General features: G+C 31.4%; 1 protein-coding gene across 3 annotated transcripts in view; it reads right to left on the bottom strand.

Annotated features, from left to right (window-relative positions):
• The window catches only part of LOC127701270 (L-fucose kinase-like), a 54208-nt gene that overhangs the window by 3781 nt on the left and 25987 nt on the right, over nucleotides 1–24440 (bottom strand). For 2 of the 3 annotated variants that reach the window (XM_052205104.1, XM_052205105.1), the window contains exons 17-28: nucleotides 22713–22849; nucleotides 20846–20997; nucleotides 19239–19385; nucleotides 18061–18222; nucleotides 15322–15356; nucleotides 14916–15019; nucleotides 13479–13616; nucleotides 11509–11603; nucleotides 10159–10377; nucleotides 3135–3234; nucleotides 2337–2560; nucleotides 1608–1625 (exon numbers count right to left, since the gene is read on the bottom strand). In XM_052205104.1, the coding sequence (XP_052061064.1) occupies nucleotides 1608–1625; nucleotides 2337–2560; nucleotides 3135–3234; nucleotides 10159–10377; nucleotides 11509–11603; nucleotides 13479–13616; nucleotides 14916–15019; nucleotides 15322–15356; nucleotides 18061–18222; nucleotides 19239–19385; nucleotides 20846–20997; nucleotides 22713–22849 (1531 nt within the window). The remainder of the gene's footprint in view (nucleotides 1–1607; nucleotides 1626–2336; nucleotides 2561–3134; nucleotides 3235–10158; nucleotides 10378–11508; nucleotides 11604–13478; nucleotides 13617–14915; nucleotides 15020–15321; nucleotides 15357–18060; nucleotides 18223–19238; nucleotides 19386–20845; nucleotides 20998–22712; nucleotides 22850–24440) is intronic. The other variant, XM_052205106.1, reaches the window with a different exon arrangement.

The following is a 24440-nucleotide window of genomic DNA, read 5'->3' as shown; positions in this document are numbered from 1 at the left end:
CTTTTTGGCCCCTAATTCCTTAACTGTTGGTACCATAACCCCCAAAATCAATCCCAACCTTCCTTTTGTGGTATTGAACCTTATGGTAAAATATGATAGAGATCCATTCACTTAAACTAAAGTTAGAGTGCGAAAACCAATGTGTCTTCGGACGACGCCAGACGACGACGACGACGACGACGACGACGCCAACGTCATACCAATATACGACCGCAAAATTTTTTTGCGGTCGTATAAAAATGAAGTGCACATTAAATTTATTTAAAACCATTTTAAACTGTATCCTTTAAGTCTCACTCTTCCTTAAAAGCCAGAAATAATTTTGTAAAAACTATATGTTGTGTCTGATAAATATCCATTTTAATGATTTCACTGACTTATGGTGCATTTAATACAAATGTACAGCTTCATATATAAAAAAAATATTCATTTAATAGTAATAATATTTCACAAAATAAAGAGCTTAACACATTATTTTCAGCTGAACTTTTAACATAGTGAAGTTGAATGCCAAATTACATAAAATCTGCAACATTATAAAATAACTTTAACTTGACATTAAAGAATAGTTATGTACAGGTATACAGCACTTTTTTCTATTGTTTTATCTCTAAGCAATTGAACTCAAGTTTTAATAAATGAATGGATGTGAAAGAAGCTGCATAAGATTGTGGAAACAAATGCATCAGGCCTTTAAAGTGGTATTGAAATTAGAACTTAACTTTCCTTACTTTATTTCTAATTTATATACATATAATAGATTAAACCAAAGCAACTTACGATGTGAGCAATGGATAACAAAAAAGATATTTCGCCCAAAATATCTTAAGATGCAAAAATGCTGATGTGCAATAATCATCATTTTGGATAAGGCTGTTGTTTTAAATTGATTCTAACTAACACTGTATGCCAAAAAGCAATTTTTGAATTGACTTATCTTAATATTTTTGGAAATTTACTTGTCAAATAATACCTCATTTTGTCTTTGTATCACAGCTTTGAGACATGAGCAGAACATATCAACGACGTCACAATGTATGAGGAGAAGTTATCAGTGACGTCACAATGTGTGAGGAGACATTATCAAGCTTAGGTACTTTCGTCAGTAAAACTGTCTAAGGTTGTGAGATAAGACCAGAAAAAGCACGATACACAGAGTATCGAGTTTAATGCATATAGATATATTAAAATATCAGCTGCTCGACAAAATGTGAAGCTTTTTAGCTCATTCACTGCACTCACTCGCCAAAAAGGTTCACATTGTGGCTCACGGCTAATATTTCACCATATCAATGTGCTGAAAACCTGATAAACTATACTTATATACCGCAATACCCTTTGTAGATTTTTTTTACATGAAGATGTCATTTAAAATATTGATAATGATGGAGAGAGTAGCTTCAGAGTTAAGTTTTAGATAACATGCAATTATGACCTTTAAACAAGATTGAACTTGAACTAGATTTGTTTGAGTTCTTATAAAGATAACAAAAGAATTTTAAAAGTTATGTTGAATCTTTGAATGCACAGGAGGGATGCATTTAACCAAGAAGCAATCAATATTTTTTTCTAGCAATTCTAGCAACATAATGTTTGAATTTACAAACCATTTCTTGTCCAGAAATCTGAAAATGTAATGTTAAATTAGATCTGAAAAATTTAGAAAATTTCAGAGAAAAAAATAAAATGTAAGCCACTGATGCTATTGTCTATGCACAGTAATTGATTATTTGTATATATCTAAATATGTATTTAAAAAATTAGTGTTATTTAGTTTGCGTGTAGATTGCCTTAGAATTTTGGTCCTCAATGCTCTTCAACATTGTACTTTAATTGGCCTTTTTAACTTTTTTGTTTCGAGCGTCACTGATCCTTGTCTGCCATACAAAATTTTAATCCTTGTATCTATGGTGAGTTTAATTTCATCATTATTTAAAGAACAATTGGCTGTGAGGTAAAAATTCCTAAATAAAGATACAAACCTTTCAAAACATATTTGAGTGATATTTTTTTATGTAGTAGCTCAAAAGGTTAAAATCCATGGGAAAGCATCTTACTCTGATAATAATTCTAACTCAGAGCCAACCAGTGTTTTCCCTTTACTCCTAAATGCTATGTGCTTGGTGGAGATGCATCAAATAACAATGTTTAAGTCTTTGGATTAAACCAGCCTGGGAAAAAACCCATGACCTCTGTTGTTTGAGACAAGCAATATACTATGAGACCAATGAGGAATTCATTGATCTTAATTCATCTTTATATGTTTTCATAGTTAAGTTTTTGCTATAAACTATTGAAGCTCCTCAATCTGACTGTATCCTATATAGTTGACTTACCTTTACTGTTGGTATGAGTTGTTTGATGACATCTCTCTTCAGAGGATCCTGTGCTAAGACGTACATAAATCCACCTCCACCTGCCCCTGCCATACATATACCCAAGGCAAATGGTCTAACAGCTTCCATTAATGTGGAAATTATCTGTGTTTCACAACCTGGTGCCATTATTTTCTTCATCCGCCAATAACGATCCAGACAGGACCCTACTTTTTTCAAATCACCTGGATAGAATAAAATTTATTTTATGTCATAGGTAATATGAAAGTATCTTCCACATATAATTGGTGATACATATTCTACCTGTGTGTCAACAATAAAATATACAATTATGAAGCCTGAAAGAAAGTGACTCTCATTGTTTGTTTAGTTTAATATTTTTAAATTATATTTTCTTACCATGTATGTTTAAATGTGTAATTATCTTTTTATTTAAGATACTATCTTTTAATTGTGAAGAAACATCTATCCAAGCTCTGTAATATTACATCATGGATTGGCAAAATTATTGATGTCTTAAAACATTAGACTGTATATAATTGTTTACAAAAAAACAAAATATTAAAGTCTATTTATCAGTAAAATAAGGTAAAATGAAAAGCAATAGTTTCACAATTTTGCTCTTGATACTGTGTTTTGATCATGAAAAAGCTTTTGTCCAAGATTCATAAAATTCCATTAGGAGTTTACAAGTTATTGCTGTCTTTAAAACTTTAACCACAGACTAAACCTAAGTGTTGACTTTCTACAATAATAATCACTAAACTAAACAATTACACTTTCAATCAATTTACCCACCATCTATAAATGCATGGGAACATTCCTGAGCTAGAGCCACCAAGTTGTCTTCTGTTTCAACTATCAGTGGATTACGAGCATACCAATTTCTAACAACATCCTACAAATAAAATATATACTATATGAAACAGTTTAACAAACAACCAGTGACAGTTTTACCTCTTTACACTAGCTGTGAAAGTATAGGATATCTGAATGATTATTTTTTACCTTACCATTCATGGTTTACCCATACCCATAAAATTAACGAAAAATTGGTATCCCAAGAATAATAATAAATCCACTGACAGTAGTATTGGAACTAGAGGCTCTCAAGAGCCTGTGTCGCTCACCTGTATTTACTGATGCTTTGGAAATCATGTAAAATAAGGTTAAAATCATAATTAATAGTATTAAATATTAGATATTATAATGATATCTAAGATAATAACAAAAAACTGCAAAATTTTTGTAAAATTACTAACTCAGGGGCAGCAACCCAACAACGGGTTGTCGGATTCGTCTGAAAATTTCAGGGCAGATAAATCTAAATGTGATGAACATTTTTGCCACCTGTCAGATTTGCTCTAAATGCTTTAGTTTCAGAGATATAAACCAAAAACTGCATTTTACCCCTATGTTCTATTTTTAACCAAGTCGGCCATGATGGTTTATCATCAGACAAATTTTTTAAACTAGATACCCTAATAATGATTATGGCCAAGTATGGTTAAATTTGTCTCAGTAGTTTCAGAGAAGAAGATTTTTGTGAAAGATAACAAAAATTTACGAAAAACTGTTAAAAATTGACTATTAAGGGCAATAACTCCTAAAGGGGTTGACTGACAATTTTGGTCATCACAGCTTATTTGTAGATCTTACTTTGCTGAACATTAGTGCTGTTTACAGTTTATCTCTATCTATAATGATATTCAAGATAATAACCAATAAAATGCTCCGCAGGGCGCAGCTTGATACGACCGCAGAGGTCGAACCCTGAACAGTTGGGGCAAGTATGGACACATCATTCAAGCTTGATACAGCTCTGAATTTGGATTGTGATTAAATATTTGACACAGCATAGGTTTCTGACACAGAATGAATGTGGTCTAAGAACTTAAAAATTTTAAATTGGACATTCACCTATTATGGTCCAATATCCAAAATCTAAATACATGGTTAGATTCAGCATATCAAAGAACCCCAAGAATTCAATTTTTGATGAAATCAAACAAAGTTTAATTTTGGACCCTTTTGACCTCAATGTGAACAAAGTTGATAACGGGGCCCAAAAATCAAAAATCTAAATACATGGTTAGATTCAGCATATCAAAGAACCCCATATATTCAATTTTTGTTGAAATCAAACAAAGTTTAATTTTGGACCCCAATTTCGACCAACTTGAAAATTGGGTCCATAATCAAAAATCTAAATACATGTTTAGATTCAGCATATCAAAGAACCCTAAGAATTCAATTTTTGTTAAAATCAAACTTAGTTTAATTTTGGACCCTTTGGACCTTAATGTAGACCAATTTGAAAACGGAACCAAAAATTAAGAATCTAAATTCACGGTTAGATTCGGCATATCAAAGAACCCCAATAATTCAATTTTTGATGAAATCAAACAAAGTTTAATTTTGGACCCTTTGGACCTCAATGTGGACCAATTTAAAAACGGGGCCCAAAATCCAAAAACTTAATACACGGTTAGATTCAGCATATTAAAGAACCCCAAGAATTCAAGAATAAAACCCCATTGAAATTGGTCAAGAAATAAGCAATTTATACGAAGTATCTTCTTTTGCAAAATACTGTGCAATTGAATATTTCTTGCTATTGCGCAATACTGCACAATTGACAATTTCTTGCAATTGCGCAATATTGTGCTATTGGATATTTCTTGCTATTGCGCAATACTGTGCAATTGAAGATTTCTTGCTATTGCGCAATACTGTGCAATTGAAGATTTCTTGCTATTGTGCAATACTGTGCAATTGAAAATTTCTTGCTATTGCACAATACTTATTATATAATAATTTACACATCCTGTTTAGTGTGTATCTCCTACCATATCATTATTATTTGCTTTTAAATATAAATCAGAAATAACCAACTTAAAATAGAAAATTAAAAAAAAAAAAAAAGGAAAAAAAGAAAAAAAAGGAAAAAAAAAAAAAAATCCCCCCCCCCAAATTTTTTGAACCCCCTTATGATTCATCACCCCCAAACTCAATCCCAGCCTTCCCTTTGTGGTATGGTACCTTGCAGTACAATTTCAGAGAGATCCATACACTTGAACACAAGTTATTGTCTGGAAACTAGAAAATGTGTTTTTTGGCCCCAAATTCCTAAACGTTTCGGGCAATTACCCCCAAACTCAATTCCAGCTTTCCCTTTGTGATATGGAACCTTGTAGTACAATTTCAGAAATATCCAAACACTTACACACAAGTTATTGTCATGAAACTAGAAAAATGCTTGTTTTTTGCCCCTTTTTTGGCCCCTAATTCCTAAAATTTTGAGGCAATTACCCCCAAAATCAATCGCTGCATTCCCTTTGTGATATGGAACCTTGTGGTACAATTTCAGAGAGATCCATACACTTGAACACAAGTTATTGTCTGGAAACTAGAAAAATGCTTATTTTTGGCCCCTTATTCCTAAACGTTTCGGGCAATTACCCCCAAACTCAATTCCAGCTTTCCCTTTGTGATATGAAACCTTGTAGTACAATTTCAGAAAGATCCATACACTAACACACAAGTTATTGTCATGAAACTAGAAAAATGCTTGTTTTTTGCCCCTATTTTGGCCCCTAATTCCTAATATTTTGAAACAATTACCCCCAAAATCAATCCCAGCAATCCCTTTGTGATATGGAACCTTGTGGTACAATGTCAGAGAGATCCATACACTAACACACAAGTTATGTCTGGAAGTTACAAAAATGCTTATTTTTGGCCCCTTTTTGGCCCCTAATTCCTAAACTGTTGGTACCATAACCCCCAAAATCAATCCCAACCTTCCTTTTGTGGTATTGAACCTTGTGGTAAAATTTCATAGAGATCCATTCACTTAAACTAAAGTTAGAGTGCGAAAACCAATGTGTCTTTGGACGACGCCGGACGACGACGCCAACGTCATACCAATATACGACCGCAAAAATTTTTGCGGTCGTATAAAAACTGCAAAATTTCCTTAAAATTACCAGTTAAGGGCAGCAACCCAACAACAGGTTGTCAGATTTGTCTGAAAATTTCAGGGCAGATAGATCTTGACCTGATAATCAGTTTTACCCATGTCAGATTTACTCTAAATGCTTTGGTTTCAGAGATATAAGCATAAATCTACATTTTACCCCCATGTTCTATTTTTAGCCATGGCGGCCATCTTGGTTGGTTGGCGGGGTCATCAGACATATTTTTTAAACTAGATACCCTAATGATGATTGTGGCCAAGTTTGGTTAAATTTGGCCCAGTGGTTTCAGAGGAAAAGATTTTTGTAAAAAGCTTCTGACGACGCCGACGGACACCAAGTGATGAGAAAAGCTCACTTGGCCCTTCGTGCCAGGTGAGCTAAAAATGGACCTTATCCCAAAAACCTAACATTGACTAATGAACCATGAAAATGAGGTCATGGTCAGATGAACAAAAACCAGATTGGTCAGCTCAGAGTAAGAAAAATGCGGTTGGGGGTAGGGTGACATGTTTGGTGATTCCTAATATCTTTTTTGTGTATTATGTTTTCCTGTGGAATGTGAAGTGGTCATTATTCTTTATAAACAAGATATTTGAAATTTTCCATTTTTCATTTGAGAAAATACACTATAAATGCTCATTTGCTGACTTAAGAATTTTGTACCAAACACAAAAAGATATTTATTACAAGGTGAACTTTGTCTTTATTTGCAAACTGAACTCTTCCTTCATTTGTTGAGATATTTTTGATTATTTGAAGTCACTCAAAAAACCCTTACTTAAATCTTTAAAGGCCAGAAAATATAAAGTGTAAAATAATACACTTAAAATTAATATAATTTGGCCAAATTAAGGGCATATAATATATTTACAGGAGAAGAAATGACGTCACTAACGAATAAACAGCTGGGCCATGAGCACATGATACGCCCGTCGTCTTGTGTGTGAATTTTTATGCAATAATCATAAATAGTTACTGACATGCGAAAACCCCTTTTTTTTACAAAAAACTCAATATCTCTAAAATAAAATTTTGAATCAAAACCAAAAAGTATAAGATCTTTAGATTAATATAACTAAGAAGTGTGTAAAATTTTAGGCAATAATCATAAATTCTTTTTGAGATACGGCGCTACATGTGAAAACCCCCTTTTAAAAAAAAAAAATCAATATCTCAAAAATAAAATTTTGAATCAAAACCAAAAAGTATACAGATCTTTAGATTAACATAACTAAGAAGTAAAATTTTAAGCAATAATCATAAATTGTTTTTGAGATACGGCGCGACATGTGAAAAACCCCTCCCCCTTTTTTTACAAAATACTCAATAACTCAAAAATAAAATTTTGAATCATCACCAAAAAGTATACAGATCTTAAGATTAATATAACCAAGAAGTGTGTAAAGTTTTAAGCAATAATCATAAACTGTTTTTGAGATACGGCACAACATGTGAAAAACCCCTCCCCCTTTTTTAACAAAATACTCAATATATCTAAAACAAAATTTTGAATCATCACAAAAAAGTATACAGATCTTAAGATTAATATAACTAAGAAGTATGTAAAGTTTTAAGCAATAATCATAAATTGTTTTTGAGATACGGCGTGACATGTGAAAAAAAACACACACCTGTTTTAGTTACTAAGTCCCGTAACTCAAAAAGTTTTAATCTAATTTTCACCAAAAAGTATACAGATCGTTTGATCATCATAAGAAACAACTAAGTTTCATGAAATTTGGATAAGTCGTTCTCAAGTTACGGTGTGACATGTTTACGCCGGACAGACAGACGGACAGACGGATAGTCGGACAGACGACATTTTTATACCATAATACATCCCGTCAAAATTTTGACAGGCATATAAAAATGTTATTTTTCAATGAACATTTTTCGTGACGCCAAACTGAGACATATTGGAAAAAAAAGCATTTTTCAACTGATTTTAATCATTAGCTTGAAAACGAGTAAATGAACCCCTCTTTTTTAAAATGACATTGGGCTTGATCAGTTTGGAGATTATTTGTACCAATTTTTATGAACAAATCACCAACGATAATTTTTTAATTAAATAAACATACAGCAAAAAATGCCTGTATTCTAAAATCTTGAAAATATAATAAAACTGAATCATTTCAAAAGAATTGTTACACAAATATAGAGCATACTTGTGTAAAAAAGATGTTCCAAAGGTGCTCACAAAAATCCGCTTATGTTTGTCTTTTGATACAAAAAAGTTTGATATGTCTGTCCGGTATAGAAATTTCCCAAAAAACTAAATTTTGAGTGAATGTCTAAAATTTCTACTCCATTTATCTCTAAAAGTAGCACATGAAGGTATATTTTCTTTACATATTTGCATTGATGAGTTGAAAAATAATTTGTATGCCAATTATCATAAAATATCACTGTGGGATCCAAATTGTATCGTATGCCCTTAAAATCTTTTCGTAATTACAAGTTTACAGAAAAATATCAAAATTTTACAAAAATTGAAAGTTTCAAAAATAAGCTGCTAGAAAAAGAGGGTAACAACATACCACATTATTAAATACATTATTCTACTAAACATCCATAAGATAAGAATATTAAACCAAATCTTCAATTTATTTGCATTGTTGACTCAGCAACTTTTAAGTTTTTCAATGCGTGTTCAGTAATTTACTTTTATTTGTTTTTACTAAAAACAATGAATTTTCATCATAGGTGTGGTCAAGTTAATATTAAAAAATAGAAAAGTTTGAACAGATAGCAGTTAAACAATTTATCCCCCAAAAAGAAAAATAAACAGCTGCGCCATGAGCGCATGATACGCCCGTCGTCTTGTGTGTGAATTTTTATGCAATAAGCATAAATAGTTTCTGACATACGGCGTGACACGCGAAAACCCCCTTTTTTTTTTACAAAAAACTCAATATCTCTAAAATAAAATTTTGAATCATAACCAAAAAGTATACAGATCTTTAGATTAGTATAACTAAGAAGTGTGTAAAATTTTAAGCAATAATCATAAATCGTTTTTGAGATACGACGCGACATGTGAAAACCCCCCTTTTAAAAAAAAAAATCAATATCTCAAAAATAAAATTTTGAATCAAAACCAAAAAGTATACAGATCTTTAGATTAATATAACTAAGAAGTGTGTAAAATTTTAAGCAATAATCATAAATTGTTTTTGAGATACGGCGCGACATGTGAAAAACCCCTCCCCCTTTTTTTTCAAAATACTCAATAACTCAAAAATAAAATTTTGAATCATCACCAAAAAGTATACAGATCTTAAGGTTAATATAACTAAGAAGTGTGTAAAGTTTTAAGCAATAATCATAAACTGTTTTTGAGATACGACGCGACATGTGAAAAACCCCTCCCCCTTTTATAACAAAATACTCAATATTTCTAAAATAAATTTTGAATCATCACCAAAAAGTATACAGATCTTAAGATTAATATAACTAAGAAGTGTGTAAAGTTTTAAGCAATAATCATAAATTGTTTTTGAGATACGGCGCGACATGTGAAAAAAAACACACACCTGTTTTAGTTACTAAGTCCCGTAACTCAAAAAGTTTTAATCTTATTTTCACCAAAAAGTATACAGATCGTTTGACCATCATAAGAAACAACTATGTTAAGTTTCATGAAATTTGGATAAGTCATTCTCAAGTTACGGTGCGACATGTTTACGCCGGACAGACAGACGGACAGACAGATGGACAGACGGACAGACGGACGGACGCCAGACATTTGTATAACATAATACGTCCCGTCAAAAATATTTGACGGGCGTATAAAAAGCAGCAAAAAAACTGGGAATCCGTTGATTGTAGAAGTTATGTACCTGTAATAGATTTCTTGCCAGTCTGGTCTTCCCTGTATAAATCAATACTATTCTCTCATTAAATGCTTTCACAGTCTCTTCAGAAACTTTCAGGTTTACTGCTTGTATTGACACAGGTAGTTTCCCTTCTGACAAACCAAGGTGTATTCCTCCACAGATCCCTCCAACTTGATCCTGCCATCCTCCACCAGTTGTCATCATCTGCTCGACATATAATTCCTGGTAAACATAAATAAAAGAGCTGAAGTGGTTTTTTTTTTTTTTTCAAATCAAGACTCTAAAAACATGTGGGTATACCCCAATGAGACAACAATCCAAAAACACAAAATACAGATATCAAGACCAAAATTTACAAGATGTTTGTTTCCAGTAAACTGCTTACAATTAAAAAACGGTGACTAGACATTTTTTGTGGTAATTCAGGGCATCAACTTTTTCTGAAACCACCATTGAAAAAACACTGTTTTTTTACTTTATTGTAGTTGTTGTAGTTGTTTTTTGACTTTATTGCTTTTACTCCCAATGCTATATAAAACATGAAAATATTGTTTTAGACAATTCCAAAAGTTCATGAATATAATATGTGAAACAAATGAAGTTGCTACTTTTTTTTTTACAATTTCCAAGGACAACAAAGTTCTAAATGTATTTCATGCGTCTGTTTTGATTTCCAATTCTTCCATGCAAATGAAAAGAAGTTTGTTGCAGTAGGTGTGGTGTCTATAGTTTTCTGTTTCATCCAAATGTTCTTCTGAATTAAATAATCAAGCAGAAATGATGGTTTTTGGGAAACAAATATCCTTTTAAGGTTGGCCAAATAAATTTATCAGAGACTACCAAAGATGTCATCAACACCAAAAGTACTAACACTTAGCATTCCTCAATTAAGTACACTAGTTATTTATTATAGCTACACAATCATGACAGAAAGTTATATTTTTTCTTGAGGGGAGAAGGGAAAGAAGAATGAATATAAAGTTATGCATATTTAATCCATACAAAATGTATATTTCCTAATCTGTTACTTGACTTTTCAGCAGTTCTCAATAATACTCCAATCAAAGCAGCTGGTATCCCAGCTTTTTGTAGAGTTGGTACAACAAAACCTTGGTGTCATCATAATTATAAAATAATTTGAAAGATATTAAAATTTGGCTTGTTTTTTCTTGTTAATCTAGGGACAATTTACATACAAATTTGCCTGAAGAATGCATTACATGTTCAAATTTCAATTCTACAATTTTTCTTTAAATCTTTAAATCTATCTTTTACTGGTCATTTTACAAAAAGTTGATAATACGAAATACCAAAGCCAATTCACTGATACAGTTATGCATATTTAAATCATACCAAATGTATAATTCCCATTCTGTCACATGACTTTCCAGCAGCCCTCATTATTACTCCAATCAAGGCAGCAGATAATATACTACTGGTACCCATACCTAGGGAGTACAAGGTATACTAAAGCCACATTTTTTTCAATCATATTAAAAAATTCATTATACCTGATAAAAAGTCTATAAAAAACAATCTATCAGTCAGATCATCACAAGACACAGGCCTATCATATATCAATACCTAAAGGTTTCTTCAAATTGCTTGGAACTCACAACATATATTGATAGTTGCTGTAAAATTTATTCACAACTTTTTTTTTTATTTGAGATTAGTTAGAGCTTGAGAGCATGTAGGGATGACTGTCAGTTGTTGACAACTGTATGTTGATCTGTAGATGTCTTTTGGTCATTTGTTACTTTGGGTTGCTGTCTGTTTGACATCTAATCATGCTGTCCTGTTACACAACTGTCACAAGTTGAGGTAGTGTTGAGCTCTCACAAATGTGTTTTTTTTGCTGTGCATGTACTGATTTTGTGTCATGCATGAATACCCCATATCTTTTGTTTTTCTATTAATCAGGCCACATTCTGAATCAGGAACCTATAATTCAGTGGTTGTTGTGGGTTACTGTCTAGCATATTTGATGTTTTGTTTGTTTTGTACAGAAGTCAGGCTGTTAATCTTCTTATAATTACATTGGATGTATGTTTCATTATTATACGTTATTTTGATTGGCTAACAGCAATCTCGCGTCATTCTTCATTTCAAAATGAATTTCATGAATTGTAACATACATGATGACACACGTTTCCACAATAAAGTGCAAAGGTAAATAAAAGAAAAAATGATAGTAATCGTGTTTTCATGATCATAGCAAAAAAATATAATTATAATTTTTGAATGCTTCTTTTAGTAATTTCATAGGGTTGTAAAAGCGTTGACCATGCATACATTTTTACTTCGGTCAACGCTTTTACACCCCAAAGAATTTACGAAAAGAAGCATTCAATTCTTAAATATGGAAATCTTCATGCTAGGGTCTTACAACGTACAAAGTTTCATGAACACCTGTGAAAACATGTAGGAGGAATTTGCATTCAGTGGGCATAATTCTGGAATAATTGATACAGAAAAAAATCCTATTTCAAATTTAAAACATTACATCTGCAACTGTACAAAGTTTGGTTTAAATTGGACAAAGGCACCAAAAGTTAGTTTGCACATACAGACAAACAGACAGACAGGCTCTTATATACTCCCCTCGAGTTTTGTTTGTAGATGTTTGATATAAAACAAGGAATTATTTTAATCTGGAATAATTTTTGAATTCTCGAAAATTGATAAGAAAAGTATAATGAAAACTTACCCAACTTTGGAGGGTTAGTCATGCATGCATGGCTAAGGTTCAAGTTACTTTCACTGATATTTCAGTATAAACTAACTAACACCCCATAGCCATGCATTTACCCTCCTTAATTGGGTAAGTTTTAATCATATATTTCATATAAATTTTCCAGAATTTAAAATTATTCCAGATTCAACTAATTCCTTGTTATAAGGAGATTTGGGGTATATATAACATGTATAAGTCTGATAGTGACCCAACAAAACAAAAAAAACACATCTAGTCATACAACACTAATACAAACTACATACTAATGTTCACTTATTTTCGTTGGTACCCATTTTCAGAAAAACTTATATTTAAATTTGTGGTTTTGTCATAGTTTTCATACAAGTCTATAGAAAATTTGTACTTTGTTGAACATTTAAATTTTTGGTTTACCCACGAAATTAACGAATATGTTATTCTACGGATAATAATGAATTCACAGTATGATGTGTTTTCAAAATATTTGATGATCCAAACATCTTTTAGATTAAGGCTGTTGATATACCAAATAAAATTTACATAGTCTGTTATGCTTCCCCTGCTTTTTTGTTGTTGTCAGTTAAGATTCTATAATATAATTTAATACCTGATCCAAGAGGTAAATTAGACCAGCTTTGAATTTCAAATCCACCTCCATAGTTGGTCTGTAACTGTTCACTTAAAGATTGACTTGATTCTAAATCAATAATACCACCACATATAAACGTAGCTTTTAGAAGTGCACCTACATGGAATAAAAAATACTAAAAATATAATTATTTCACCCATACTTTTTTTGTGTCAAGGTTATGTCAAATTCAACAATATAACTTACAGTATTTCTAAATTTATTTATTTATGGCTAGTAGAAGTTTGAAGGATAATATAAATCAAACGTTCCAGAAATTTGGTTCCATCAAATTTTAATGAGTTTGGTTTGAAAATTTATTCTATACTCTCCAATAGTGAAGGATCTTGGGAAATCTGGGAAACCATTTTAAAAACAAAGTAGGTCATGGCACGTCCTAGATGGAATTGAACTTACAGTATTTCATTATTACTTTTGGATATTTCTGGAAATGTTTTGCACCAACAAGTACACAAAAGGTTAGAACTTGAAATATGCAAGAATTTCTAGCCCTCAATGAAGATTTCATGGCAAAATTAGGTCTCCAAGTTGAGAGCAAAATTCTCTCTCGAAGTCCAGACAAAAAAAATGGCTTCAGTGTTATGACTTCTTAGGAAGAGGTCACAGCAAAAAATTAAAATAGCCTTTCAAGACGTCATAATTATTTGGACTGCTGACTCCCATACATGTTTTTTCATTCAATGTTATTAGCATATCATACTGTTGGTTTTCTTTTGTGAATTGTTATACATTTCTTTCTTCGCTGGGTCTTTTAAAACTTACTATACAGTATGGGATTTGCTCATTGTTGATGACTGTACAGTGATCTGTAGTTGTTTAAATCTTTATCCTTTTGATCTTTGTTGGATAGTTGTCTCATTAGCAATCAAACCATATGTCCTTATTATTATATAGCATGGAATATCAATAAGTGAAAAAATTTTGATGTTTACAATAGAATTTTGTAACAAATATATCATAAAGGATTTTGTTCAGTCCATTTGTTACTGTTGGAGTAGTTACACACCATGTGACAAAATGTTTGCTTCAATACTGGAAGCACTTTTTTGAAATCAAACACAAACTCAAATTCTTAAAATCTAATGAAAATAGTCTAACCAAACCCTACATAACCTGAAAACTATCTAAATTGAACTCTTGTATATGAACATAAAGTATTTTTTCTTTATTAATTGAACCCATGTACACCAAACACATTTTTAATCTGATAGTTAGTCCTTGAGGGTTTCCGTTTTAACAAATTTCACAGTATTTACCAATGAAGTGACATGTTGATATTATATCTATTTAACAATAACCTACCTATAACCTAAAGGTTTATAACTATCATCACAAACACCTAAAAAGTGAAAGGCCTCCCTCTCCAAACACATATTTTATGGCAAAGAAACTCACCAGAAGCATAAGGTTGATTATAATCCTCCAGGTCGTGAAGTTCTTCACATACAACCCTTGAACTTTCAACTCCATTATTTATAATAACAAATACTAATTTCAGTCTGAAATAATCAAACAATATTTCTACTCTTAATTTACAAATCATCAACACTGACCTCCAACTTTCTTATTTAATCTGTTATTTTTTTTTAAAGAAGTGTAAGAACAGATTCAGTAACATTTTCCAAGCACAATATCTCAATTCAAGACAACTTTTTGTTAAATATAAAAATATTCTATTCTGACATAAAACACAGACTATGTCATCATAGCTTTTCACATATGAATTCATTAACAAACTTATCATTAAAGACCACCTATCAACAAATCTTGCAACACTCAGTATTATAATACCAGTACTTACTCAGGAATCCTTTTGACCCTAGCACCAACAGGTTTCTGAAATAAAAATAAAATTCTTTGTATACATGGTACATATTTGATTCAAAATGTATAAAAAGTTATGAATTTACCAAAAAAGGTCAAGGATTTTAAATGGTTGACAAATTTATCTTTTATACATTTCAATAATTTCTGAATATTAGTGCAGTAATTTAGGCACTCTGTAGTATTTTATTTAAGAATTGAAAACTACTTTTTAAATTTTATTGTGGAGTTAAAGGAGACATGACACGATTTTCAATTTGTGTTTCAAAATGTTTATTTATACTTAACTTTCCCCAAAAATACATCGATAGCAATATAAGTGTCAACTATTTAGAAAAATATGTATTTTAATGAGATTTTAATGCAACAATTTATCGACCTGTCAAATATGCATATTTCCATCCCGGAAGTCACTCAGAACGAGGCTACTACGTCAGTGGTTACATTCATTCACATTGACATATGGGTACAGCACAAATTTAGTTTCGATTATTATCCAACAAAACACACGACAGTGATAAACAATGATATTATGTGTGATGCCGATGGATTCAACAATATAATTAAAAAGAATATTGACATGATATTTTCTATTTTGAATGACACGCAGACTTAGAAGGTGTAAAGATGGGACTTTTTAACAAGCCCAAACTACACTTCTTTCCGCCCACTTTCATAGGGAATTCAGAGTTGGGGTCTCGGGTGCCATGCCATGAGTTCATCATAGGTCACAGGTATACGGTACAGATGATTGAGTTTCGCAATTTCAGGTCTCGTTTGAAGTTGCAAACTTCAGGTGTCACTCCACATGGGGGATTGATAAGACATATAGTGATTACGCAATATTACTTCATAAGCTCTTTGTGTACATCCTGGATGTTGGTTTTGCCGAGGGCACAGGTGAGATTGGAATATATTATTGTTGTGTACAGTAAAACAGGTACAACTACCTGATCATATATGTTTAATGAATACCTGTAGTACGACCATACAATACCCTATGCACTACCAATTAAATACCCTAACCCGTGTTGATAACTAATAGACAACCTGTATATAGATCTTATTTTTATTGATTTTAAGAATATGCAGATATAAAAAGGTTTATAACAGATGCATTTTTTAATTGACTTCTTGAGATGGAAAAATAATATTCTTGTATGCTTGCAAGTCTATAACTTCATAAGAAATTGTTAGACAAAAAGCATAAAAAGCAAACAAGGAAATGATACGAGAATGTGAATCATAAGTCTTTTACATTCTTTTTCTGACACATTCCATATTTCCATTCTCAATTTTTTTATATTGAACATCGAATATAATTATTGACAACTATTTAGTTGGTAAAGATTCAGATGGTGAAAAACATTTCTTTTTAAAATGGAAACTTTATAATAAATGAAGAAAGTGTCGTTTACTGTACGGCCTCCAATAATGAGAAACCCCATACCGTATATTTGGCTATAAAAGTTCTCAACGTGAAAATGTGAAACAATTTTAACGAGAAAACTAACTTATTTATAACAAAATAATTTCCGTAGAAAAAAATTGACAGACATGAATCAACGCGACAACCACTGATCTATATGCTCCTAATTTAAGACAGGCACATTCAAAATGTGTCGGTGGTATATGTTTGTGAGCGCCTACGGTACCCTCTCCCCCTCCCAACGTGTGACAGTGGTCTTACAGCAGTACATAAGAACTATTAAAACCAGTCTAAAGCAAAAGGTCCGAGTACACAGTTATCGTCCTATGATTTTCGTCCCTAGTGTGGACAGTGGGTTACTTGCCAATTATTTTTATACCCCTTCCAAATTTATTTCTCCATGTTTTATGACTCAAATAGCAAGTAAGGGGGGGTGGGGGGGGGGGGGAGTGAAATGAGACTGTAAAAAAATTTGGGTCATGAATTTTGAAGTTAAGTAGTGATTTGGTCCAGCTGAAAAATGTTAAAAATTAGCACTTCGCAAGCTGTCAAAAGATTTCAAGACCCCCTTAACATAAAATTGTCCATATTTTGAGTTAGAGCCGATGAAGTTTTCTATAATTTTGATATAATTTTTCTCAAAAGTAGTACAACACACTGTAGAAAAATTATTGAGAAAGCGCAGGTGGGATTTTATAAATTTTCATTTATGTGTCTAAAAGAAATGCACTACAAAATAACTGTGTACTCGGACCAAAAGATCGGTACAAAGTAGAGAAACCACTAACGTTAAAACAATAGAGACAATGCACAAATACTGTTAGCTAGATCAAACAAAGCCAAGTACAGCTAATACACAACTCATGTTCTTGAAGACTTACAACCCTATGAATTACAGAAAGAAGCATTCATTTCTTATAATTACATTTTTATGCTACAACCATGAAATTACAAGTTAAATCAAGCCATCATTTGTTTTTATTGTTTTATGAGAGCATGTGCAGTTATACATGTTGCACTCTATATGGAATAAAATGAAACTTTGTGAATGACCAACTTTGGTTAAAAAGGCTACTGGTAGATTGCTCTAATTGAATATTACTACTGTTTGCATGACTGTAGAATACATAGTATATAAGAACTGAATGTAATTCACTCAGTTAAGGATAAAATTTAAGTGAGCACATTTGCTGCTGTTGGAGTTTTTATTCATGACTATCTTAATAAACAGTTATGTGGATAATACCCTAATAAATTTTTGTATTAGTATATCAATTGATAGTTTACCTTTCCATTAACAAGTAAGGCTACCATGGTAACTGCTCCTCCATGTTCATATGTTATTGGTGGGGTATCAGACCAGCCTCCAGAAACATCTATCCTAGCGGGACATTCTGCTGTCAACCATTTACCTAGTGGAGGTAGCTCACATGACTCTGGTTTAAAGAACTAAAAAATATATAAAATACAGTACACAAAAATAACAATTAAATTGTATAAACCAAGATCTGCAATATCAATGCATGTGAAATATATATTCATTTCAAACAATTGAATTAAAAAAAATAATACCAAAAACTGAGGATTAATCAAATGTTTGCTGATGGAAAATGCTCACAAAAATAATACCGTACAAGTTTTACTCAACGAATTTTCATTGTATCCTCCAGTTTATACAGTAAACAACTGACATTGTCTTGGAATACAATACACTCAACTTAAACAATGAGTGTAAAAGTCTTGTCACCAAAAAGTATGACTATCTTCATATTCATTGCTCTTCTTGTCTAAATATAGTTGTCTCATTAGCAATCATTTCATCCTTTTTTTTTTTTTTTTTATTTCAACAAGAATTGATGCCATTGACACCAGAAACAGCATGCCTAAGACTGGTTTACACAACTATTGACACAGAAAAGACAAAATTCACAGTGAGAATTTAAAAATAGAAATTTACATGAATTTTCAAAATAATAATATCAGGATTGTACATGGTTTATGATTGAATTTTAAGAAATGAATAACCTGTGAGAAAACCAAATCAACCGTATGGTTTTAAACATAGAATTCACATTACCATACAACTTCTAAACACTCATTTTTCATATTTAATATTGAAAATAAAGTTATTTCACTTTCACATTGCAGATATGATATGTATCAAGATTTACATAAATAACATTTTGACTATTTTCAGAAATCAATAAGGTTGAATCTGAAATATAAATCTCAACCTTAATGTTGGTAAACATCATGTTAAAAATCCAGATTTATTAGTCAAGTAGATAAAAAACTTACAATGAAAAAAAATCTGTTTTTACCAAAAAAAGGCAAATAAAAAGGACATACCATTATCAATTTACAAGTTCATTGTATACAAGCAAAAAAAAATCCATAAAAGAAAAATTAAAAGGAGGAAACTACATGAGATGAGAACAATTCTTTATCATAGATTATCTACTAACTTCTTTGACAGTTTTGACAGCATGTCTAATGAAGATGGAAGCAGCTCCTTCATAATGCCTAGCTGCCCTAATACATAAGTCAGGTCGACTTAACCATTTAGATCGTTCCTTTGCTAAAGCTGCAATTCCATTTTTCAAGTCTCCAATCTAGAAATTAGTACATTTTTTCAAGAGAAGAAACTTGTTATTGTATTTATAACATCAATCTTGATCAACACACACTAAAACACTAGTATAAATCCAAAAAGTACTGTGGCATGGTATGAGAGAAAACCGAAAAAAGAAAACTTTAAGAAAGCCCATCCTGTGTTAAAATTAGCTATTGGATGTGAGTAAGACAAGATGTGTATTATATTTTTTCATCAGACATAACATATCTGTAAGAAGGCTACATTAAATAATATAATTTTGAAAACTACAAATGGGTGTACCTTCTTTCTTGTAACTGTTCCAATCTTTATGTAGAGATTTACAGGTACTGATTAGAAACAGATTAAAGTCTTGTTGTTCTAGCAGAGCTATTTTGATTTGTATGCTTCAAATATCATCTACTAAGGCAGTTTTCCAAGTTTTAAATGCTTTTACTTGCATATCAATTTTCTTCGATTAAAATGAAGACTCTATAGCAAAATACTTTTATCAGAAACAAGTCTACCACCAATTATAGAATTATGCAACATCTTTTATCTCCAATCTTAAAGGTTTGATTTCACCAAAATAAAAACTTGCATTGTAAATTTTGTTGGCATTATTTGTATGCAGCATTCCCTGAAATTGTAATAACTAGATATCATTGAAATGGGAGCCATCTCTGTGGGCCCCGCTGTGAATAATGTGTGGTAAAAAATTTGTATCTTTATCATTGGACATGGGGTTGTCAACTGAAACCAAAGTTTTTTACCTTGTCCTGTGACCTAGGAAGTTGTACATAAATTATGACACACCCTCTGGTGTTGGTTTATATACATGTCAAATATAAACTTTGAAACCATAACGGTTCTCAAGATATAGAGCGGACACGATCTTTACCATAGGACATGGGGTTGTCAACTAAAACCAAAGTTTTTGACCTTGACCTTTGACCTAGGAAGTTGTACATACATTATGACACACCCTCCAGTGTTGGTCTATATACATGTCAAGTGTAAACTTTGAAATCATTACGGTTCTCTAGATATAGAACGGACACAATTTGTTACGGACAGACGGATGGACAGACGGACGGACAGACTGATCACTATAGGGCGTCCGCCATTCGGCGGGGCCCTAATTATTCAGTATCAAATGCACATAGGAATTTATGAATTTATGATGTTCCCGCAAATCCAGTCCTAAGTCAAACCTGTTTAACTTTAATACACAGGTATAGCCTATCTCATCTCTTATAGCTGAAAATGTTTTTAGAAAAGACCAGTGAGGCTAACTATTAATTGTATTGTTGTGACACTGCCTTTTTATAAACATTTATCTCCCATTAATCATACTATTATGTCTCATATCCATTTGAAGTCAGCTTAAATTATGTTTTGGCTCTAACACTTCATAAAAGTTTGAGTTCTCTCATAAACAAGTTAAGACTTTAAGCTGTGCACCATGCACTCTCTTACTTCTAAAAGATGGAAAGCTTTAGCCCAAGACTTATTAGCTGCAGGTCCACTCCTCAATCCACCTTGTGCACCTCCCATGCATCCCAGAACATCAGCTATATTAGCAAGGGTCCTTGCTGTCACACCTGGTTCACCTTCACTGTTAGCTGCCACTATGAAAGAAAACAAATTATATGTAAATGACTAAAACTTTATATGATTATCCTTAACAAGAGTAGACATACAGACCAAATTTAGTTGACTTTTCAATAACAATACATGAGCAATTAAATTTGTACTCCAATAACCAAAACTGACTGTCAATTACCAAAGAATGACTACACACCTTTATCTAGTGTCTTAAGTTATCAAAATTTACACAACCTTCATCTAAGTGTTTGAGTTATCAACGACTACACACATTCATCTAATGTTTTATGTTAACAAAAACTTCACACTTTCATCTAATGTATTAAGTTATCAATGACTACATACCTTCATCTAATGGTTTAGTTATCAACAACTACAAACATTCATCTAATGTTTTATGTTAACAAAAACTACACACCTCATTCTAATGTATTAAGTTTTCAATGACTACATACCTTCATCTAGTGTTTTAGTTATCAACGACTACATTCATTCATCTAATGTTTTATGTTAACAAAAACTACACACCTTCATCTAATGTATTAAGTTTTCAATTACTACATACCTTCATCTAGCGTTTTAGTTATCAATGACTTTATACATTCATCTAATGTTTTATGCTAACAAAAACTACATACCTTCATCTAGTGTTTTAAGTTATCAATGATTACATACCTTCATCGAGAGTTTTAGTTTTCAACAATTACACACATTCATATAATGTTTTGTGTTAACAAATCTACATAACTTCATCTAGTAATTTAAGTTATCAATGATTACATACCTTCATCTTATGTATTAAGTTATCAATGACTACACAACTTCATCTAGTATTTTAAGTTATCAATGACTACATACCTTCATCTAGTGTTTTAAGTTATCAATGACTTCATACCTTCATCTAGTGTTTTAAGTTATCAATGACTATATACCTTCATCTAGTATTTAAGTTTTCAATGATTACAGACTTCATCTAGTGTATTAAGTTATCAATGACTACATACCTTCATCTAGTATTTAAGTTATCAATGACTACATACCTTCATCTAGTGTTTTAAGTTATCAATGACTACATACCTTCATCTAGTATTTAAGTTTTTAATGATTACAGACCTGATCTAGTGCATTAAGTTATCAATGACTACATACCTTCATCTAGTGTTTTAAGTTATCAATGATTACATACCTTCATCTAGTGTTTTAAGTTATCAATGAATACATACCTTCATCTAGTGTATTAAGTTATCAATGACTACATACCTTCATCTAGTGTATTAAGTTATCAATGACTACATACCTTCATCTAGTATTTAAGTTTTCAATGATTACAGACTTCATCTAGTGTATTAAGTTATCAATGACTACATACCTTCATCTAGTGTTTTAAGTTATCAATGACTACATACCTTCGTCTAGTGTATTAAGTTATTAATGACTACATACCTTCATCTAGTGTATAAAGTTATCAATGACTACATACCTTCATCTAGTGTATTAAGTTATCAATGACTACATACCTTCATCTAGTGTTTTAAGTTTTCAATGATTACAGACGTCATCTAGTGTATTGAGTTATCAATGACTACATACCTTCATCTAGTGTATTAAGTTATCAATGACTACATACCTTCATCTAGTGTATTAAGTAATCAATGACAACACACCTTCATCTAGCTATTTAAGTTATCAATGACTTCACACCTTTATTTAGAATTTTAAAGAAGCAATGGCTACATACCTTCATCTAGTGTTTTAAGTATAACATCAGCAAATCCATCAGTTACAGCACTAGTATAAATACTTCTAAATCCTATATTTTTCTTTTCTTTTAATCCATCTTCTATATTTCTTTGACTCACATCATAAAATAGCTGCCTAAAAAGAAGAAAGATCTAGATTAAAGCATAATAATTTCATTACTCTAAATGAGGCAATTTTTGTCGGGTTTCAATTTTTATTTCTTGGATAAATGTAGTCCATAACATTTATAACCCAAACAAAAAATAAACCTTAATAGAAAATTTCTTTCAAAGACTGAAAGCCTTGAAAGTTAATCCCAATGAAATAAATTCTAAAGACAAAACCTCAAAATTTTGACCCAAATGTTAATGTTTATTCTAGGACAGTGTTTTTTTTTTTTATCTAAAGATTTCTAAATTTTCTCTGCATATTCTCAACAAAATCATAACTTAAAGTAATTCAAATAGAAGAACAACTTAAAATAACTGTTTCACAGTTAAAGGATATTTTTGATTCTCTGTAGAATCAAAGATACCATATGTATGTTACTTGTTAAGTTCTATACAGTAAAGGGTCAGGTAAATAAATTACTGTACATATTTACTTATATCTTGTAAGCTTGTAGAAATAATCAAAACCTCAAACAAAATATCAGCTAATTATTATGGGGTACATGTGATAAATTTTACCCCAAAATATATGAAATATTGATTTATTTCAGCTAAAAAATCCTGAATCATTCACTGGCAATCACCCAGTGCAATGTTACAGAGAATAACTTAGTCAAGCTTTATACTTTGAACTACTGAAACTTTGTTGTACAAATAAAAACATCACAAAAATTTCTGAAATTATCTCCCAATATTTTTGTTGCAGTAATTCCTGATGTGGTAAATCCTATTCACTCAATAATGTTACTTGGAAAGAAACAAACATTTACAAAAACTATATAGCTTTCAGCCTTGAAATATTATTCTGCAAAAATTAGGTAGCAGATGCTTGTATTTATTGAATCTAGTTGAGCTTGTCTCAGGTAAATTCACCTAAAATTAACTGCAAATGGATCAGAATTTTTTTTAATTTTTCAAACTGTTAAGTTAAATAAAAAGAATAATTTATAAGTAGATACTCATTTTTTTTACCAAATATCAGCTCAATATCTTCTGGCAGGGTTGACAACAAAAGGAAAAGCTGCTGTATTCATCATATGGCTCAATCTGTGGACTAATTTGTTTGAGGATTGAGGAAAACTTTTATTTATGTAGATATTTGATTTTTATGGTTTTGGCAAATTTTGCGTACAAGCCTATAGATAATGTGTATTTCATGGATCATTTAAATTTGTGGTTTACCGACACCCATGAAAATTGGTATCCCAAGAATAATAATGAATCAACAGTATGTCAAAGAAGGTCAACTGGAACAAAACTGATAGTTTTTTAAAAGGTAACTCTTTATTGCACAACAATATCCTAAATATCAGCCATACATTTACAGTAATCATCACTAAAGATGATCATTTTCCCTATTTTACAATTTAGTTGGAGTTATATCAATGGTGACAATGTTGGTCGGTTGGCAGGAAACATTTATGAAGTCAGACATCCTAATAATCATATTGGCAAAGTTTGGTTTCATTTGGCAGTGTGGTTTCAAGTAAGAAGATTTTTAACAACTTAAAGAAATGATTAGCAGCGGATACAATGTGATGGCCATAGTACCCTTT

Source organism: Mytilus californianus, unplaced genomic scaffold (assembly GCF_021869535.1).
Source record: "Mytilus californianus isolate M0D057914Y unplaced genomic scaffold, xbMytCali1.0.p SCAF_5, whole genome shotgun sequence".
Lineage (NCBI taxonomy): Eukaryota > Metazoa > Mollusca > Bivalvia > Mytilida > Mytilidae > Mytilus > Mytilus californianus.
This window is presented reverse-complemented; position numbering and strand designations above follow the sequence as displayed.